Genomic DNA, 19,891 nt, shown 5'->3' on the forward strand with positions numbered 1-19,891 from the left:
TCGAATGCTTGTCACATTGTTTCTTAATTCGTAGCTTTTCCTAATCAGCATTGGCTGGTTTCAGTCGGTTAAGATGATTATTGATCTTAGGGTTGATCTCTGGCCTCTGGAATCATATTGATCTTATAATGCATTGATTAACCCTTCGCTTCTCTTCAGCAGATGCTTACACACAATCACCACTCGAGTTTAATGAGTTGATCGATTGTTCTGTCATTTTTATCATGCACTATAATATTTGTTTTGGCAGGTCATTTATTCTTCCTCAAGTGCAGGAAGAGAATAACAAGAAATATCACTCTATAATGATGCTTTGAACATTGTTCGGTGTTTACCGTGGTATTCTCTGAAGCAGCAGGAACATGTCAATGCCAGGAAATATGAGTACAATATGTATTTTGTATGTATGAAATTACCATGGTGCCACCCCTAGTGAAAAACAAATATACTCAAATGTATTTGAAATACATGTATTTTATGCTAAGTATAGAATATTGTGTATTTAATAAAAAATACCCTGCAGTTGTACTGGTATACTTCATAAGTCTGCTAAGAACGACTAAAGTAGTGCTGAAGTCACACTAAAGATATATGTGATTGTGCTAAAGTGACATTTAAAGACGATATTATTCCAAGATCACACAATCCTCATCAATAGACATTAAAACGCATTTTAGGCTTAATATTAAGAAGTGTCCATTGTGCACAAGTAGTAGCTACTCCAAATAAAGTTGAATTATAATATTTATATCAGTAAGTCTCGAGCGATATGTCAGTAAATATGTTAATAGATTTAAAGTATATTTAGTATGAAATAAATGCATTTAAATATCTTACTGTTTTTACTAGGGACTATACAGTACTGAAATATCTCCATAATGTCCGCATAACTAACGTTTTGACCGAATTTGAAAAGCTGGATCGTTCAGAGAAATAATGTTTAGTAATATTCTTCGAGTAGGCTATATTTGTACCGTCGCCAGTATTGTTGCATCATGGCACTTATTGACTAGTGCATGCCGTTCCTCTGCTTATGAATATGTTCCGAATGCGCATGAATATGTTTTCTTGCCTATATTTGAGCAGAAGAGTCGCGACGCGTCCAGTGAACGCAGGTAAACGCGCGCCGTCGCTCAGCGGGTTAAACACTTTAGAAAGCAATTATTCAAATCCTGCAGCACTTGCACCGGATTCGGTCTGCGGTATCATAGCAACAACACCGGAGAAGCGGCGTAACATCAGCCGCAGTAACGGCGGATCCCGAACCGGAGCGACGCGACGCGACGCGCGCGGAACAGAACTCTGGAACGGGAAACCGGCGCGCGATTAAACGCTTGAGAGGAGCGCGGAAAGATTCCTGACCGGAAATACCGGGAATAACGAACTTAACGCGCAAAATGCGCTCTTGTGACGAGAGAAAGTTTGCGTTTCGTTGCCTGAATACGAATCTGTTAGTCGTATTTCACGGTAAGCGATCGTTTTCTGCTCAGACGTGCCTTCACTGTGTAGATGGAGTGGATTATATGATTTATCGATGGATATATATGTATATAAATCGATGGATATATGAATGCATGCATGCCTGTTAGTCTCCGGTGATTTGTGTTAGCGTTAAATGAACCGAATGTCTGTTACGCACGTTATTTTCCACGCGTAAACCTCACAGATTTTCCGGTTTTACGTTTATTTGGAGAGGCAGGTTGTTTTAAATGACCTTTATTCGTTGTTTTGTTTAATTGTTTCGTCAAAAGAGAGATTCAGTGTTCTCCATCTGAGCAGCTCATTTTCACAGTCACCATTTCTATTAACAGTCACTGCACATTTGATGTAAAAACTCTATTGAAATTCGCCCTTTTCATGCTCCTGATGTCTGTAGTGAGATTAGAAACGTCTGAATTCATGTGAACTGTCAAATATGAGCATTAGGGTTTATAATTGAGACAGAGTGACTGTAAATCTCCTCATTATTGAATAACACCTGACCTGTTTGAAGCCATGGAAGAAGAGTAGCTGGGTTATTCATTATTGACCTGTATTGATCTGAAGGACTGGAGACTGACACTGAGGTGAACCTGGCCATGTTTCAGGTTTAGAAGAAGCCTCTCAGGTCAGATCTGATCAATGCATGTTAGGTTAGGTTGTGTTAAAACCTCGCTTTTAGAGATCTTCCAGGACCATGATGCTGAGAACTCATGCATCTCTCTAAAATACAAAAGCTGTAAATGGGAAGCAATTCATTTCACCAGGTAGAGTTTTACAAAACCTGGAAGATCTTCTAGTGTCCTGTACAGAGAACGAGAATAATTAGTCAGACAGCTGGATGAGAACATAGTGTTTTCTGCAGAGTTTGTTGCATCACTGCGTTAAAGTGTGCTTAGTCGTGCAAGATCTTGTTTAGAGCCAGTGCAATAATTAATGCAGTAATTCATGAGATGTTGTTTATGTCAGAGCTCATTAATGCATGCAGCAAAGCGCATGAGAATCTGTTCAAGCTGACCAATCTCTCACAACTGGAATAACTCAACTCATTGACATGCATTAAATTGCATGCATAAAACTACCATCTTAGTGGTTTTTGACTTACATTAGAGACCTGCAGATGGTTGAAAAAACCCTTTACTAAAGAAAACCTATGTTTTTATCACTTTTGAGCAACTGGACTCACATTAAAGCAGATTCCGTATTAGAATCCAGATCTTGCATTAGAGACCAGACTTCCTGTTAGAGACCAGATCATATTGACTGTAGTCAGGGTCAGTACATTTCATAGCATGATTATAGTGATCTAAATTATCAGTTATCAGAATTATCACAGAATGTGCTGGAAATGTTTAAAAACTACTGACACAAAAATAGTTTCACCAAGTTTTATATTTATAATCAACAACAAATAAAATGACTGCTGTTTGCATACACTGCAAAAATGATTTTCTTCCTTAATATTTTTGTCTTGTTTTCTAGTATAAATATCTAATTCTTGAATCAGGATGCATTTATTTAACAAGTAAAATGATACAAAATCCAACAAAATATCCCAATTTTGTTAATATTTGCTTAAAACGAGCAAAAATATCTGCCAATGGGGCAAGAACAGCTAAAAAGTTTATTATTTTTTTTATCTCATTGGCAGATATTTTTGCTTGTTTTAAGCAAAAGCTTACAAAATATTGATAATGTTTTCAAAAAAACAAGACTTAATATATTAAGATGCATTTACAAGTAAAATGACTTGATTCAAGAATGTTTAGATATTTATAATAGAAAACAAGACAAAAATACTAAGTAAGAAACTCATTTTTTGCAGTGCAAACACTAAAACAATAACACTACCAATGATATCTGGATTTTAAAACATGACTGAAAACATTTTATCCAATTACATACAAAATGTGCAAATAAAACTTTTAAAAGGTTTCATAAAATGGTAAACCTCACATTTCAGCCTTTAAATAAAGAAAAGGGTTAAGTCAAAATGATAAATGATTAATAAATGATCTTTTATCTGCTCTGAATTGTTTAAATGTGTAGAATCCACATAAGCTTGTTTTTCATCAACCGGCCAAAATTTACAGCAGGGCGAACAAATGAACTTGAGTCCAGACAGAAACTGCACAGAGACTGAATGAGGATGTAAGTCTGTGTAAATCCAGTCTCTGCCAGCAGGTGGCGCTGATGGAGCAGCAGAAACACCTTATTAAAACACTGCTTTATTAGGTATTACATGGAGCGAAGATGAAAATAAAATGCTGTCAAATCTTTTCTGAGGACAGTCCGAATCTTCAGAGGTTCATTCATATAATTAATTCATTCCTATATTAAATTAAATAATTCTCTCAGCACTATTTTAAAACCTTTCCGCCATGTTTTGACACAAAACTACACTACTCTGTGTGAGACTGTTACTGAAAACTCTGCTTTATGCTGGATAGTCTTTATTTATCCTCAGTTGTTATCAAATAGTTTTAATGATAATACAAATATGAAACGATAATACTAACCGTGGGGAATTTTATCCTGATTTATCATCAAACCGGAAATCGTTCCATCCGTAGTATTTAATTTGAAGCAAATGAGAACGAGGCTGTGAGGGATTGATCGATCAATAGGTGAAACCTTCTTAATTGTCTTGAGCTTTTTGTCCTCTGGAATTAGTTTGTTTTGAAGAACCCAACTGTTCCACCTATTGAACTGGTTTTAATTAAACCTGTCTATAATAGTGAGTTCAATAATGGATGTGTTGTTTCTAGCAAGTCTCACACGCTGGATAAACCGAATCTGGAGAAGGAGAAGCTGGATTCAGATCAGTGGAAGGCAGTTTTGCCAGCAGCTCATCCGTCAGATGGATTTTTTGCCCGTGCGAACAGCATATCATTCATTTTCCGCCCACGAATGAATGTCAGCAGCATATGCTTGGTGAATATTGTTTATTTGTTTGAGGAATATTATCTGTTGACTCTCGCGCCCTGCGTTTGCCAGTGGAATCAGACAATAATGGCCATCATTTTTGGCTCCATTACCTTTATGTTTCTCTGCACTGATGATGGATGGAGATGCCGGGAAATCATATTTCTTTTTACTGCAGCTAGTTTTACAGCCAAATTCATTCTGGCAGTCTCTGTCATTCGGTGTTTTGTCCTCATGACGTGTTTATTGTCACCCACTGCCCTCCAGAAATGAACATAAAGGTCATTGTGATCCATAAATCCTTCTCGGCCGTGTTTGAGATGTCAATTGATATGTGTGTCTCTGAAGTCTGTGGATCCCGCCGTGCGTTTCTCTGTTCGCTCAGATTCTCTGCTGTTTGCTTTGATGTGAATGGATCCGAGCACACCTTTGAACTCCTGATCATCTGCTGGTCTGGACTGGTTTCAGCTTTATTTCATTAAACGTGGAGTCCTCCGTTGCCAAACGCTCACAGGAATTGGTCAAATCTGTAAATCTTTGTGGTTGGAAATATAGAAGCAGAGCCAATGCAGAAATATGGGAGCTGTGTTTTTTCTAAGCAGTGTGTTTTATAACACCGTAGCAGCATCTGTGGATTGTATTGTTAGAAATGAAAGAGCTGTTTGTTGGTAGTGAAGCAGAATGAGACGTGACATTAGTGATGAAGTTCAAGCACATTTAAAAGAACAGCTGCATGTCAGGGACTTTTTAAACCAATTTGCAAGCGCACCTTTGTAAGAGGTTTTTAGCACTACTTGCTGGTTTGAACTGTAGGTTTGAAGGAATAGTTCAGCCAAAAATGAAACTATGCTTACCCTCAGACCATCTGAGATCAGGATGAGTTTGTTTCTTCATCAGGTTTGTAGAAATGTGTCTTTGCATCAGTGTCTCAGCAACAGTGAATGGGTGCCGTCAGAATCACAATAATCCACACCACTCCAGTCCATCAGTTAACATCTGGAGAACACAAAAGATCAAACAAATCCATTATTAAGACATTTTTAATGTCCATAATCCATAATAACTCTTCCTCCAGTGAAGAAGTGCATCTCCTGTTGTCTCTCACATCAAAATCCAGCCACATATTTGTTCAGAGCTGTTTTGGGCTGTTTTAGCTTGATCTGTGCAGATTTCTCTCCTGATTCAGACCAGAACACTTTTTCACTGGAGGAAGAGTTATTATGGATTATGGACTCGCATTTGTGTTAAAAACATCTTAATGATGGATGTGTTTCAGCTTTTATCATCTCCAGATGTTAACTGATGGACTGGAGTGGTGTGGATTATTGTGATGTTTTTATCAGCTGTTTGGACTCTCATTCTGACGGCACCCATTCACTGCAGAGCATCCATTGCTGAGACACTGATGCAGAGACACATTTCTACAAACCTGATGAAGAAACAAACTCATCCTGATCTCAGATGAGCTGAGGGTGAGCAATTTTTAATTTTTGGCTGAACTATTCCTTTAACACAAGCAGTGCATTTTCACAGGTTGAGCAGCAGTTATTTAAACAGAGCATGTGATCCTCTGTAGTGCACTAGTGAGTAAATATAGGGCAGGTCCACGAACACTCATAATGGACATGCTTATCAGCTGACAGCAGGGAAAAGAAAGATTTTTCTCATACTTTTTCTGTGTTGTGATTGAATCAAGGACAATAAAACTGCACCGTCATTCACCCGATGTTCAAGAGATCCATCGTCTCTACATTCAGAGTTAAATCACACGTTTTCTACAATCATATCTGTATGAAAGTGAGTTGATTCATGACAGACACGCTATATATGAAGCCCTGGAGAGTCGTTATCACTGATCATCAGAGGTCGTATCTGCTGATTCATGTTAAATCAATGTCCATCTAACATGACGAGAGACTCCAAACACACTTAATGAGCACAGCGGCGCATTACACATCAAGAGAAATGGACACTCGAGATCCAGCCAGAAACTAATTCACTTTTGTCTTCTTTTCTCCCCTGATGATTCAGAACTAATGAACCCTGGTGCTGGAAACTCAAATATGTATTTTCCCTCTGGAAGTCCCTTTTGGAAGACAACATAAAGATTTAATTGGTGCCATAAATTATTAGACTCCACTGCAGAAAAGCAGACAGGTTCACAAAGGCCACTGCAAAATATGGTCTGTCTGTTTTGATTTAGAGGATGAAATAAACAGCATATATCTGTGTTCCACTGAACGGAATAGTTTCTAACTCTAATAAGGCTGTGTTTGGTTGATGTGGTTTAGTGGTTCAGACCCTTGAGAAAGACTGTAATGCATCTGAATCTTTGGGAGTTTATTTAGAACGACATTGTTTCTTATTTAATGAAACGTTCACAGCTCTCAAATCTCATTCATGTATATTCAAAGATGGCATGGTTCATCAAACCTGCTCAGATCCCACTAAGAGAAGCACAGCTTCATTTATTTGATCCCATTTGATTTTAAAGCTTTAATTCATTGTTATTGGATCGACTTCAAAAAGTCTTTCAGATTTTCAGCAGTAATTCTTAGGGCTGGGTGATATGGCAAAGAATAAAATCTCTCTTTTAGAACGTTTGATGATCGAAGATATCTATTTTAGTGTTTAATTATTCATCTTAAAAACCTAACTATACCATGATTCAAGCAACATTGATTAAAGTAAGTTCTATTCCAAGTGCAGCACACATAAAGTTCAACATAGAAGTGCATGAAATATGAAGGCAAATACTGTACAAAAACTGAGCCAAACATATGCAAAAATAAGAAAAATATAAACACTGAGTTTTTGAAGTCGACTCAAATAATCAAGACAATTGTTAATCAAAATGACAGAATAACAGCATTAATAGATGATTATTAACTATAAAAGAAAACAGCAGCAGCATCATGCAAACATGGGATATCAGACATACAGTAGTAGTTCTGCACTGCTTTCCATTGTTTTTCTGTGTAAATATGCATTTAATGGACATGGTTTGACCATCTTTTGTGTTATATCACGTGTGAAACAGCATTCCAAATAATGCAGCGATCAAGTTAAAAGAAGTTCAGCTCACATCTCATAACCTTGCATTTTTCCAGCCTCTCAACCCTAGTAATCCTATATGTACTAAGCAAACAAGATTATTTTCTTCCTGCTAGCCTTAAATTCAGTCACACACGTTCCTGCAGTTTCATCATGTTTTATGTCAGATCAACAAACAGATGCTTTTCATCTTTCTGTTTGGAGTCTGGTGTGAATCATGTCATCTGTGTCTGTCTCACACGGCTTCTGTTCTTCGTGATGGCTGATCACTGCCGTGTGTTTGTGCTGCATTAACCCACACCATCCATATGCTGTTCACAGAGAGCAGCATCTCGCTCCCACTCAAGAGTCCAGTGAACATGCCTGAGAACCAGCGCCGCTTTGCCTGGGTTCATATTCTCATGCTCAGCCTTCCAGATTCTAGAGCTTTCATCGACATTACATCCATCTCATGAAGAACTAATAGAAGCACAACACATGCTGGCGTGTGTGTGTGTGTGTGTGTGTGCGTGTGCGTGTGCGCGTGTGCGTGCGTGTGTGTGTGTGTGTGTGAGAGAGAGAGAGAGAGGCATTCATTGGAAATGGTGATACTGGTAGATACATATATATTCATATACGTGTGTGTGTGTGTGTGTGTGTGTATTCACATCAGCAGTGGGATGGTTCTGGTAACAGCCCAGATGTATCTTCTGTTCATCAAGGGTACATTTATTTGATCAAAAATACAGTAAAAACAGTAATATTGTGAAAATATTATTACAGTTTCAAACAGCTGTTTTCTATGTGAATATGTGTTAAACTGTAATGTATTCCTGTGATCTGCAGCTGTATTTTCAGCATCATTACTCCAGTCTTTAGTGTCACATGATCTTCAGAAATCATAATAATATACTGATTTACTGCTCAACAAACATTTCTGATTATTATCAATGTTGAACACAGTTGTGCTGCACAATATTTTTGTGGAAACTGATACATTTTATTTTTCAGGATTCACAGATGAATAGAAAGTTCACAAGAACAGTGTTTAGTTGAAATATAAATCTTTGTCACATTATAAACCTATGTTTTGAATGGTAGTGTATTGTGGTTTCCTCAAACACTATGCAAGTAATAGGGACCAACTGAAGGTGAACTATCCCTTTAAATCTATATGTTAGATTTTGTGAGTACATCTGTATGCGCTGCTTAATTATTAATGGTTTCATTATTATTATTAATACTAATGTCCGCTATTCTTTTCTATTCTATCTACTTGTTTTCTTTTTATTTATTATTTTAAAAAAGTATTGCTATGTTACTGCGTTTGGCTAAACGAGCACTTATTATCGTTGCTTCTCGTTTGTAAGTTGCATTGGATAAAAGCGTCGTCTAAATGTAAATGTCTAGATCTCATGGCGTTCCCAGCCCACACTAATGTTCTCATGTTCTTTCTATCTTCTCCAGGATGATTAATTGAGCGCCATCATGATCGCCACAGGGGGTCTGCTGCGGATATCTGCCAGGAGACAGGACTCTCTTCGTGCGAAGAACCATGCTGAAAACAAGCGCAAGAGGAAAGCGAAGAAAAAGAGGAAAAACGAAGTGGTCGTGGTGAAAGGAAAGCTAAAATTGTGCTCCGTATCTGGACTGATCGCTGCCATTGGGATTCTGGTGCTTCTGGTTGGAGTGTCCATGGCCGTATTGGGCTACTGGCCCAAAGAGAGTCCGCTTTACCCAGGACTGATGATGAAAGCACAGAGGACTTACGACAGCCGAGAATTAGTCAATGTGACCGTCAAACCGCATTGGGATCTCCTAGATAAAGACTTCAGGAGCTATAATGGCTCCAATGGGACTGCTGAGCAGGATCCGCCTAAACTGGGAGCATTTTCTGCATTTATCAACAAATACTTATATTCGGACAAACTGAAAGTGTACGGACCTTTAATCATGGGCATTGGGATCTTCCTATTCATTTGTGCCAATGCAGTACTTCACGAAAACAGAGACAAAAAGACCAAAGTCATTAACCTTAGAGACATCTACTCAACGGTGATTGACATTCATAGTTTGCGGAGCAAGGAATCCGCGCCGCTTAATGGTTTTGTGAACTACTGCCAATCGAAAGACACCAAATCATACGGTTCCCCTCATAAGGGATCGTCTCAAGGTAGCATGATCCCATCCCGACGACCGTCTACCACCATCCCACGAGTCTCGTCTTTGGAAAGACAGAGCTTTGCGGACACAGTCTACAGCATCTATCAAGATCAGAACCGATTTAGCAAGCAATGGGAAACCAGGAGCATCGTGTCCACTTCAGTCAATGCTTTCACTTTGCCAATGATGAAGCTCAACCATAGAGGAGCTTCGGAAAGAAGGGGTTCGGATAAAACCGGAGAGGCCAAACGAGAGTTCCTGGACGCCGAGGCCATTTGCAGGCGTTTGGAGGATTTGGAAGCGTCTCGGACCATCACGAAGGCCAAAGTGGAACCTCATCCCGAGCTTGCGCCGGATTCGGTGGAGGTTTATCGGAGCAGTGGGAGTTTGCAAGGAGCTCCTCGCGTTTCTCTGCAGGGTTCCCAAGTTCAGCTGTTGCCGTCTGGTTCTCCGAGTCGCAAGGCCACCGGATCTCACCTGTCCTTGAGCGCTCTGTCTGACTACTCCAGGTCTGTGGATCTGGATATCTGTCTATCCACCCCTGCTTTGGTGCGATCGAGACGTCTCAGCTGTCCTCGGCTGGAAGGCCTCAGCAGTGGAGGCTACACCAAACTTGAAGGCCTTGGCGGTGAATCCTTTGAGTCCACAGACAATGCCATGTTCAGTCGAGAGAGCTCTGTTGAGGTTTTGGAAAAGGAAAGGGAGCTTTGTGGTCAGACACATCAGCAGGAGTGTACCAGACAGTATTCAAAGAAACAAAAACTCATAATGGTTTCCCAATCGGATACCACTTTAGAGGATGTGGAAATGGAGAGTGTAGAAGTTTAACTGGCTGATGGTCTTTAGAAAGCACTCAAGACTAGGGATGCACAATATTAGGTTTTTTCAGATATGCCGATATTTTCAAATCATTTTGCCTGATACGATATATATTTCCCTTTGTTTTGAAACACCAAGTCTTTCCTGTGTGGAAATTATAAACAAATTATTTTTAATTATTTTTATTTTTTTATGAGAGTACATTGAAAGCCTTGAAAATATCTGTAATGAAATCAATCTCTGCTGTTTTCTCTCTCTTTTTCTCAGATGCAGTTGAAACCTTAATATTTTATTTGTGGATTTAACATTAATCGATGGTCTAAAGAGCTGAATGAAATAAATAAAAATATATTTGAGAGCTCCTTGTATTTAAGTTTTCACAATCCATTTGAAAAAATATATTACATATTAATGAATAAATCTGTTTATATTAAATAATTTCATTTATAAGTGTCATGTTTGTGATTTTCATTCATGTAAGCTATAGCTTCTGACTCGTGATTTTATGCCATCAAAATTGCTTTATTTATTCAGAAACACAAGTATCTTAAAGATATTTGTGTATTTTACTTTCATTTTATTACAAGTACACTACACTACACTGTAATGTTTGTAAAGTCTTTTACTCACCAAGCCTAACTCACCAATTTTTACTATTTAAAATAACTGCTTTGTATTTTAATATATTTTAAAATGTAATTTATTTCTGTGATGTGCAGCTGTATTTTCAGCATCATTACTCCAGTCTTCAGTGTCACATGATCTTCAGAAATCATAATAATATGCTGATGCTGATTTATTATTATTATTATCAATATTTAAAAGAGTTGAGTAAATTTTTTTCAGGATTCTTTGATGAATAGAAAGATCCAAAGATCAGCATTTATCTGAAATAAAAAGCTTTTGTAACATTATACACTATAACATTCAAAAGCTTGTAAAAAGCTTGGGGGGGGGGGGGGGGGGGGGTAGGAATAAATTATAGAAATTAATACTTTTATTTTGCAAGGATGCATTAAATTGATCAAAAGTGATGATACAGATATGTATAATGTTTATAATCATTTATAATATTTATAATCTATAATGATTTCTATTTCAGGTAAATGCTGTTCTTCTGAACTTTTTATTCATCAAAGAAACCTGAAAAAATTCTACTCTGCTCTTTTCAACATAATTATAGTAATAAAGTTTTTTGAGCAGCAAATCAGAATATTAGAATGACTTCTGAAGGATCATGTGACTGAGGCTGAAAATTCAGCTTTGAAATCACAGAATAAATTACATTTTAAAATATATTCAAATGGAAAGCAGTTATTTTAAAAAGTAAGACTTCTTTAAAACATTAAAATTGTTACTGCTCAAATTATTTTGACAGGTATTTTTTCAAATCGGTCGATGTTTAATTTTTTTGCCTTTATCGGCCGATTCCGGTAACATTCCGATAATATCGTGCATCCCTAATCGAGACGTTGACTGAAACACTGTCAGTGTGTTAGATCCAAAGGTTCTCTGTCTTTAATACTGTTTCCTCAAGGAATTACAAGCAAACCCTGATGGGAACGAAGAGACTTTCAGCATGATAGCACTGTTATGCTCCACTAGATTATAAAGCAACTTTATACTTCCAGTAGTAGATTATTTGTGGCTGTTTTGGTTTATCGGTGAAGTTTGGCTGTCTGAGCAGCATGTTTTATACTGTCGTCTACTTGCACTTTTTCAACCACCAAATTATCGGTTATTTTTAGAAATTGACTTGATAGCAATATCTCATTTGAAATGTTCCCTGCTTGTGTGGGAAATGTTTTTGTTTGCATTTTGCCTCAGAGATGTTAACTTACACGTGTGTGCTGTCAGTTTTTACTTACTTTATAGTTTGTTTGTTTGACTTAAATGAACTGAAACGAACCATGAGTTGATCCTGACGTTAGCTAGCACAGTGGTTCACGTGGTTCAGTACTGTCTGAAATGTAATGTCCATTACAATATATTCTAACTATTATGAGACGCTGAGGTGTAGTTTCTCAGATGAGTTTTGGGTTGATTAATTAACGATTAATCAACAGTTTCTCTTTAAAGCAGAGAGAAAGACCTGTTTAATCCCACATTTTCCCAGACATGAAAATATCCAAATGATGTGTCATTAGTAACCCTTTGCAATAATCAATAATTATTTTTTGAAAATGTTTTGAAACATTGTGTTTTATGGTTGGTCACAATTGGGACCACTGAGATACTAAATTATCATGTTTCTGCAGTCATCAATATTGTTATATATCTCATCCCAACTCTTTTAAACTGTTTCATCACATTACTATAATGCTTAAACCCCTTATACAACACTGAGAGGAATACTGAGATAAAGGACAACCATCAACGTATTTTAAAATTGTTACTTTAATGTAACAAATTGCTATATTAGTTCGACCAGTATTACAACATCAATATTGTAACTTATTTTGTAACATTTGAACTTTGAATTTAGTGCAATGTTCACTGTATCTTTATCATTGCAACACTTTAGTGCAACCTTCACTAATAGCTGCAGCTGAATAATATATGAGTATACTTCAGTGCACTATTGTGACCATCAACATGTTTACTTGTTCTGACAACACTCAACAAAATGTAATATCTGAGAATTCAAATATTAAGACTAGACACCTTAAAGATAATGTGTACCAAAAATCTTTGTCATATCTTCATGTTAACACACTTTACTAGCCTTTTGTTTAGTTTTGCAGTCATCATCTTCTCATGATCTGGTCATGTGAAACTGCACATATTTAATTGAGACCCTTTATTTGTTCCATATTTGCAGAAGATGCACTAAAACACCAGTCGGTCACATTTTTAGAGCTTTATAAATGAAAACTTTCTTTACGGTGGGATTAAATGGGTTATCTTCGTCCATAAAGCTGCTCCACTGCATGAGAGACAGAAGATAATGTTTCAAGTCTAATTAATAGTTTTTTTTTAGCAATATCTAGCAATTCTGACTTTGCTCTAAATTTGGAGTTTGTCTCATAATAATGACTTTTATCTCTGAATTGGGAAATGAAGATATTGCAAGATATAAAGAATTGTGATAAAGTCATAATTGTGAGATAAAAAGTCAATTACTTTTGATATATTTTTTATCCCGCTTGAGTTTTTGCATCACAGCGATTATAACAGTTTGAAAGGTGGATGAATATTCCTTTTGAAATCTGCTTGTAGAGTTCAGTGGATGGTTTTTAATAACTGATTAGGTGTTCGTATGTTCTGAATCCCGTCAGGTGAACATGCACTAAAACTAAGGAAACACTATGACTGTTTATAGTTATGAAATATGTTTGTGTGGTTTTGAATGGAAGTCTGACTTCTATTGAATGAAAATCCCATCTTTCTGAGTTGAATGGAACGCAGTGTGATCATGTTGGAGTTTGTCTTTGTCACAGTGTTGAAATGAAACGGTAAACTCTTCTAATGCTTCATCTCCATTTGCCTTTAATCGAACCATGGGATTCTGCTGATTAATTAATAAACATGAAAACAGCAGCGAGCACCGTCTCAAACCACTTTAACCAGACTCTGTACAGATATACAACGGTCTGTCCTGAAATACTGGGTCATTTCAAACTGATCTCCTAATTTCTAGCTATTAGTCAAGTTCACAAAAGCACATGTTGTACACTTTGAAAGGATTTTACCTGTAGATATTGATTATATGAAATGTAAAATATGGTAACAGTATTGACACTGCATGATTTTGATGAGCGTAACAGGACTGACGTGAAATCAGGGGACACCAGTAAAAAGATTTATATTTGATATAAAAAATGCATACTTGTGCCAAAAACATTGCTTAACAATGAGACTATATTTTAAACAATATGCAAATGTGATTTTTATATAATTTTGCCTTCATTGTTCAAATTAAAAGTCCTGCTGAAAAAGAAAATTCATAGTGAGGGACAGGCCAAAAACCATACCCTTATTAGCATAAATGCTATTTAAATTATTTAAAATAATATTTAATTGACTTTTTTTTATGTAATATTGATGAAAGAATACATAGCACCGTTATGTTTTTCAATTTCACATTTATTGGTTGTTATATTAAATCTATGTTTGATTATTTCTTAGGGATTTCGTGGAATGACCCTTCTAACACTCGTTCTCGGAGAGGATGCTGATTTGTGTTCGCAGTGAAAAACTGACCGAAATATTCCAGGTGGTTTCCTTTTAAAAATGTTATGTTTTAAATCCTTTCCATGCCAGTCTTCTGTAAAGCCACTTCCTCAGTGACATCATCCTGCAGGAAGTGACATCATTTTGGAGGGAGAACACCAGAACATTAGTAAGTATTATCAGTGGATTTGATGGATTTTGGAATGTTTTGTTGGTCAAAAGCAGAGCTGTCCAAACCTTTGATGCCTTACACCACACATAAGAAAAGCATGCCATTAAAGCATATCTTCATTTATATAGGCTATATCAAATTTAAAAATGCGCTTTTTTTTATCCAATTGTATATCATGCATTATTTATTTATTTATTCATTTTTAACATTTAAATTTTGCATTATAATGTAGATATATAGGTATATAATTTTGTAGATATATAATTATGCATTGAATATAAGTGAAGTTGATTTAAAAAAATGCACGTTTTAATCTAATATAGTTGTATGTAATGCAACTTTTACATTTGGCCCTTACATGTTTTTTTGGCAAGAACATGAGTTACTTTTTAAAAGAAGTAATGCCAGTTTTCCTTTTGGTGTGAAAGTGCCCTTACGGTTGCCAAAAATAGAACTTTTGTGTTTTTTGTTATTAAAAAACAATAAGCAAGCCCAGCTCAGGTGGCAAAAAGTAGCCCAAAAGTAACAATGCATTACTTTCCACAAAAAAGAAACACAATTAGTTACTTTTCATGGAGTAATGCAATATTGTAATGCATAATAACACTGATCAAGGGTGGAAAAAGAAATATGATTTCAGTTTACTGATGCTTGATTTCATTCCTGTATCATTTAGATTTGTTAAAGCATTTAATTTACATACATTCAATTTATTAATATGAATAATAATATTAATTATATTAATACTAATAATTTGTTTTGTTTATTTAATACATTATTAACAATAGTAATAATAATTATGAATACTAATTTTGCTTTTACATTAAATATATTTAATATATTAATAAGAATATAAATATTAATATGTTTTAGCGTTTAACTAACATATTAAAAGGAATATTAATATTAATTATATTAATAATCATATTTTAACATATAAGTTAAATGTACTTAATTTATTAATAGAAATCATTTAATTATTTATTTTTATTTGTTATATATTAATATGAATATATTCTTTCTTATATATAAAATATTTAAGTGACATGTATTTAGGACTATGAATTGTAATTATAATATTAGTAATGTATTTAAATAATCTTGCATCCCCTTAATAAGCCCTGTAGTGGGTCCTGGTTTTATATGTACTGGTCTAGACTGGTTTGGGTGGTTTCTAGGGTGCTGCTAATGTGTCTCTCTGTGTAAGTCTGAGGGATGTTTGTTTTGCTCTGTTGAAATGAATAATGTCAGGAGGGCCGAGAAATAATTGCCACCTTTCAGAAAGTGCTGGAAAATATGAAGAGAGTTTGATGGCTACACTGTGTTTGTTTACTGATAAAAGCAGACACATTATGATGAATATCTCATCATCTCGTCTGAGTCTGTCTGCTGCAATAAAACACAGAAACACCGTCAGCATCCACAGATCTCACATCGATTTATTTACTAGCTGTGACCTTCTTCACACACACACACACACACACATACACACACACACACACACACACACACATTTGTCCTTCGAAGGGTTAACACCTCGATTCTGGAGAAAAGATGGTTTTAAATAGCTCTCAAACATCTGAACTGCTTTATGTAACAGTCAATGCTGTTTATATAACCCTGCCAAACACACCCTCAATCTCCCAGCATGCACTGCAGCTTGTGTTCAGCAAAATACAGATTCTCAGCGTTCTTTTATGCATCTAGTGTTTAATGTAACATCTGGAACGAGCAGTGCATCATGGGTATGTATGAGTGAGGTCACAGAAACACACAGGCTTTAATAATGCCTGCTGCTGCTATAAACACAGCCAGAGACTGATGAGCACATATTTCAATATTTAATTTATAAAAAGATGAGATTTTATTTGCATAAAGGAAACTAAGCTTTATATAGGACCATTAAGGTAAAAAAAAAATAATAAATAATAATAATAATAATAATAATGACTTTAATGCTGAAAATCATATCCTAAAAACATTAAAATTGTCCTTTTAATATGAAATTCGCTGCAAATACTCTCTCGAGGTAGAAATGCTAAATACAGTTTAAACAATATGTGCTTAATGCAGTGTTATTTTAGTATCCATTGATGTACTGTTGTAGTTTTTGTTCATGTTTTGAATTAGATTTTTTCTTTTTTCACTATAATTTTAGTTAAAGTTTTAGTAAATTTTTTTTCTTTTTCGTTTTTATTAGTTTTTGTTTTTTATGTGTATATAGTTTTTATAAATCGTATTTATTAGTTTTAATTTATTTTGCTTTTTTGACAAATGCTGGCAACTAGCTGAAAGAAAAGAAAGGTTTATTATATAGTTGTTGTTGTTTTGGTGGTTTAGTTTGTTTTAACTGTAGTAACCCTGGTTTAATTGTCATGAAATTATATCACAATGCAAAAATGCAACAATGCATGGTTCTAAAAGAAAAAAACAACTTATTTTTTTAATGCAAAATATTTATATTTACATTAATATTTAATATTTGTATTAAATTGTATTTATATTGATTATTTATATTTGTTTATATTACTTTTTAATCAATAATAACTGATTTGAAATATGCCTGGGCAAAAATCTTTTTGACATATTTCCTAATTTTGCCTAATATTCATATGATTCTGATCTCTGGAGAATGTGACGTGTTTGCTGTGGATTCACAGAGACTTTCAAAGTGATATGAAGAATTCATAAATTCATATTCTACATCAGCACAATCATAATAAAACTCGCTGTTTAATGCAGCGTGTTAGATAATGAAACTACTTCTTTTCTGTTTATGACGTCATTATCATCCTCTTATACTGCTTTGAGAAACTTTAATGAAAAGGTATTAGTTTGAATGTTGTTGCATTAGATGCATGTCATATCACAGTTTGTTTCAGCTGCTTGCACACATTTTCAAAACTTTGTCTCTTTTTTTCCAAACTTCACACAAAAATCCAAGAATTGCACACAAAATATAAAACGCCTCACATCTCTTGCATTCAAAATATCACAAACACATGTCAAAAGCAAACATTTCTAACACCTTTGCCATAATATTAATTCCTGTGTGTTACATAGAGAACTGTTTTGCAAAAAGTGTTTTATGAAATTGAAGCTGAGGCTGAGAATTAATGAATGGTTTTGCAGATTTGGTGTGTGTTTGGGTGTCAGCTTCCAGAAACTGTGTGAAAAGGAAAGATCTCGTTGAAACACTGTCACCTGTCTGTACTGTGTGTCTCTGTCTGCTAGAGGGCGCCATCGCTCCACTTCTGCAGGTGATTTTTATTGATTTGTGCTGGAGAATATGATTACATGCTTTATGAAACAGATTAGCATTGAGTCTGAGCTGCACCAGATCCTGTGTAAATGCGTTTGTGTCTGGAATGGATGATTGATCAGACAGATGAATGAAGGCTGAATAATTCATTTGTGCCAAACGCTGACTGATGTGAGATGATGCCATCTGGACTCATGTTGTGTTGTTTCTCTCATATGTCACACATATGGAGGCCCATTTCCTACACAGAATTAAAAATAAAAAAATAAAAGGTGATTGTGTTTTTTTAATCTCACAATTCAGACAGTTTGCCGTTTATTCAGAGATATTAACAGAAATATTAATTTTTTATATAAAATTCACATGTGTGAGACATAAACTCAGAATTCTGACTTTATACTGTATCTTAAAGTTATTATTTTATATCTCACAGTAATGAGCTTATATCTTGCAATTATGAGTTTATATCTGGCAAATACAAGCTTATATCTCACAGTCATGATTTTATATCTTACAGTAATGAGGTGACGAGTAACGAGGTCTGCTTGCCTGCAGAGTCAGATCAAGGTTGGAGTTAAACTCTGCAGGCCAGTGGCCCTCAAGGGCCGGAGCTGAGGGCCCCTGCTGTATGTGATGGCAGCAGCAGAAGTGCTGTGTTAATAAATGAGGGAGTGCTTCAAGCATCTTATGAGTCTCTGAGGAAACCTTTGCCATCTCTCAGACGTCACGCTGTCAGATCCACTGATGCCTCAGACGGGAATTAAAGGCTTTAGGCGGAAGGTTTTCAGAGGAGTTGCATCAGAGTCAGACTCTGCTTCCCATCATGAATGTATTGATCTGACTGAGAGAAGTGATTCCACTGTCTGCTCAGATTAGATGAAGAGCATCAAAACACCTCAACACACTCCATATATTACATAATATACTCTGACAAAATGGCTGTTTTCACTCAGAAATTGCTAGTAAATTTCACAAATAATTGCATAATAACTGCAAGAAACACACTGATAAGATTAAACTTACTGTAAATATCTTATTTAAAAATATTGTTTTACAAAGTACAATGTGTGAATGTTTGAGTCCAACAGATTTATGATTTTAATCTAATTAATTCTACACTGAAATATGCATAGTATAGATGTTTATAGAAACAATTCTCTCTCAATCTCACAAATACTTACAAAGAAACAGCAAGTAACACATTGAATTAAATGTTACATTTTGAAACAGAAAGACTGAAACAGTCATTTCAATAACGCAATTAATTTTAGTGTATTATTTTATACACTCGAAAAAAATGCACTCAGAAATGACTAGTAAACGTCACAAATAATTACAAAATAACATTTTGAAATGGCAAGCTAAAATTGTATTTTCTTGTAAAACGTACTCTAATAATCTTTGTTTTGTGATGTCAAATAAATACATTAATATTTACAGTGCATAATATGTGTGTAGGTGTTTGTTCCAAGAGATTTATAACGATTTTATTGTAATTATTTCTACACTGAAAAAAAAAATGGTGAAGGATTTACTTTAAAACATTTTACTAAGAAATCTCTAGAATATTTCACAAATAATTATCAAATACCAGACTGAATTAAACGTGTCTTTGTTTTGTTTTTTAATAGAAAGACTGAATTATGATTTTCTTTAATAATCTTGTAAACAATCAGTGCTTTATTTACAACTTCGAATTATTTTTATAGTGTAATCATCAGTGATATTAATCGTTTCTTCATCAGCTTGATCTCTTAATCAGGACAGAAGAGCAGATGTTATTATCAGTCTGACTGACAGCAGTGTGAGCCAATCACGACGCGCTGTGGCCATGCTCATTAGCATAAGCGGGTGTGGTCACGTTT

At 35.3% G+C, this 19,891-nt stretch overlaps 1 protein-coding gene across 1 annotated transcript; it reads left to right on the plus strand.

Moving 5' to 3' along the window:
- Window positions 1–8,925: 8,925 nt before the first annotated feature.
- LOC306864696 (transmembrane protein 200A-like) lies at window positions 8,926–10,428 on the plus strand (the record flags this gene model as incomplete). Its single annotated transcript, XM_079408858.1, has 1 exon — window positions 8,926–10,428. One exon carries the CDS (start codon window positions 8,926–8,928, stop codon window positions 10,426–10,428), a length of 1,503 nt encoding a protein of 500 aa, XP_079264984.1.
- Between the last annotated feature and the right edge of the window lie 9,463 nt (window positions 10,429–19,891).

Source organism: Barbus barbus, assembly GCF_936440315.1.
Source record: "Barbus barbus genome assembly, chromosome: 46".
In the NCBI taxonomy this organism is placed as follows: domain Eukaryota; kingdom Metazoa; phylum Chordata; class Actinopteri; order Cypriniformes; family Cyprinidae; genus Barbus; species Barbus barbus.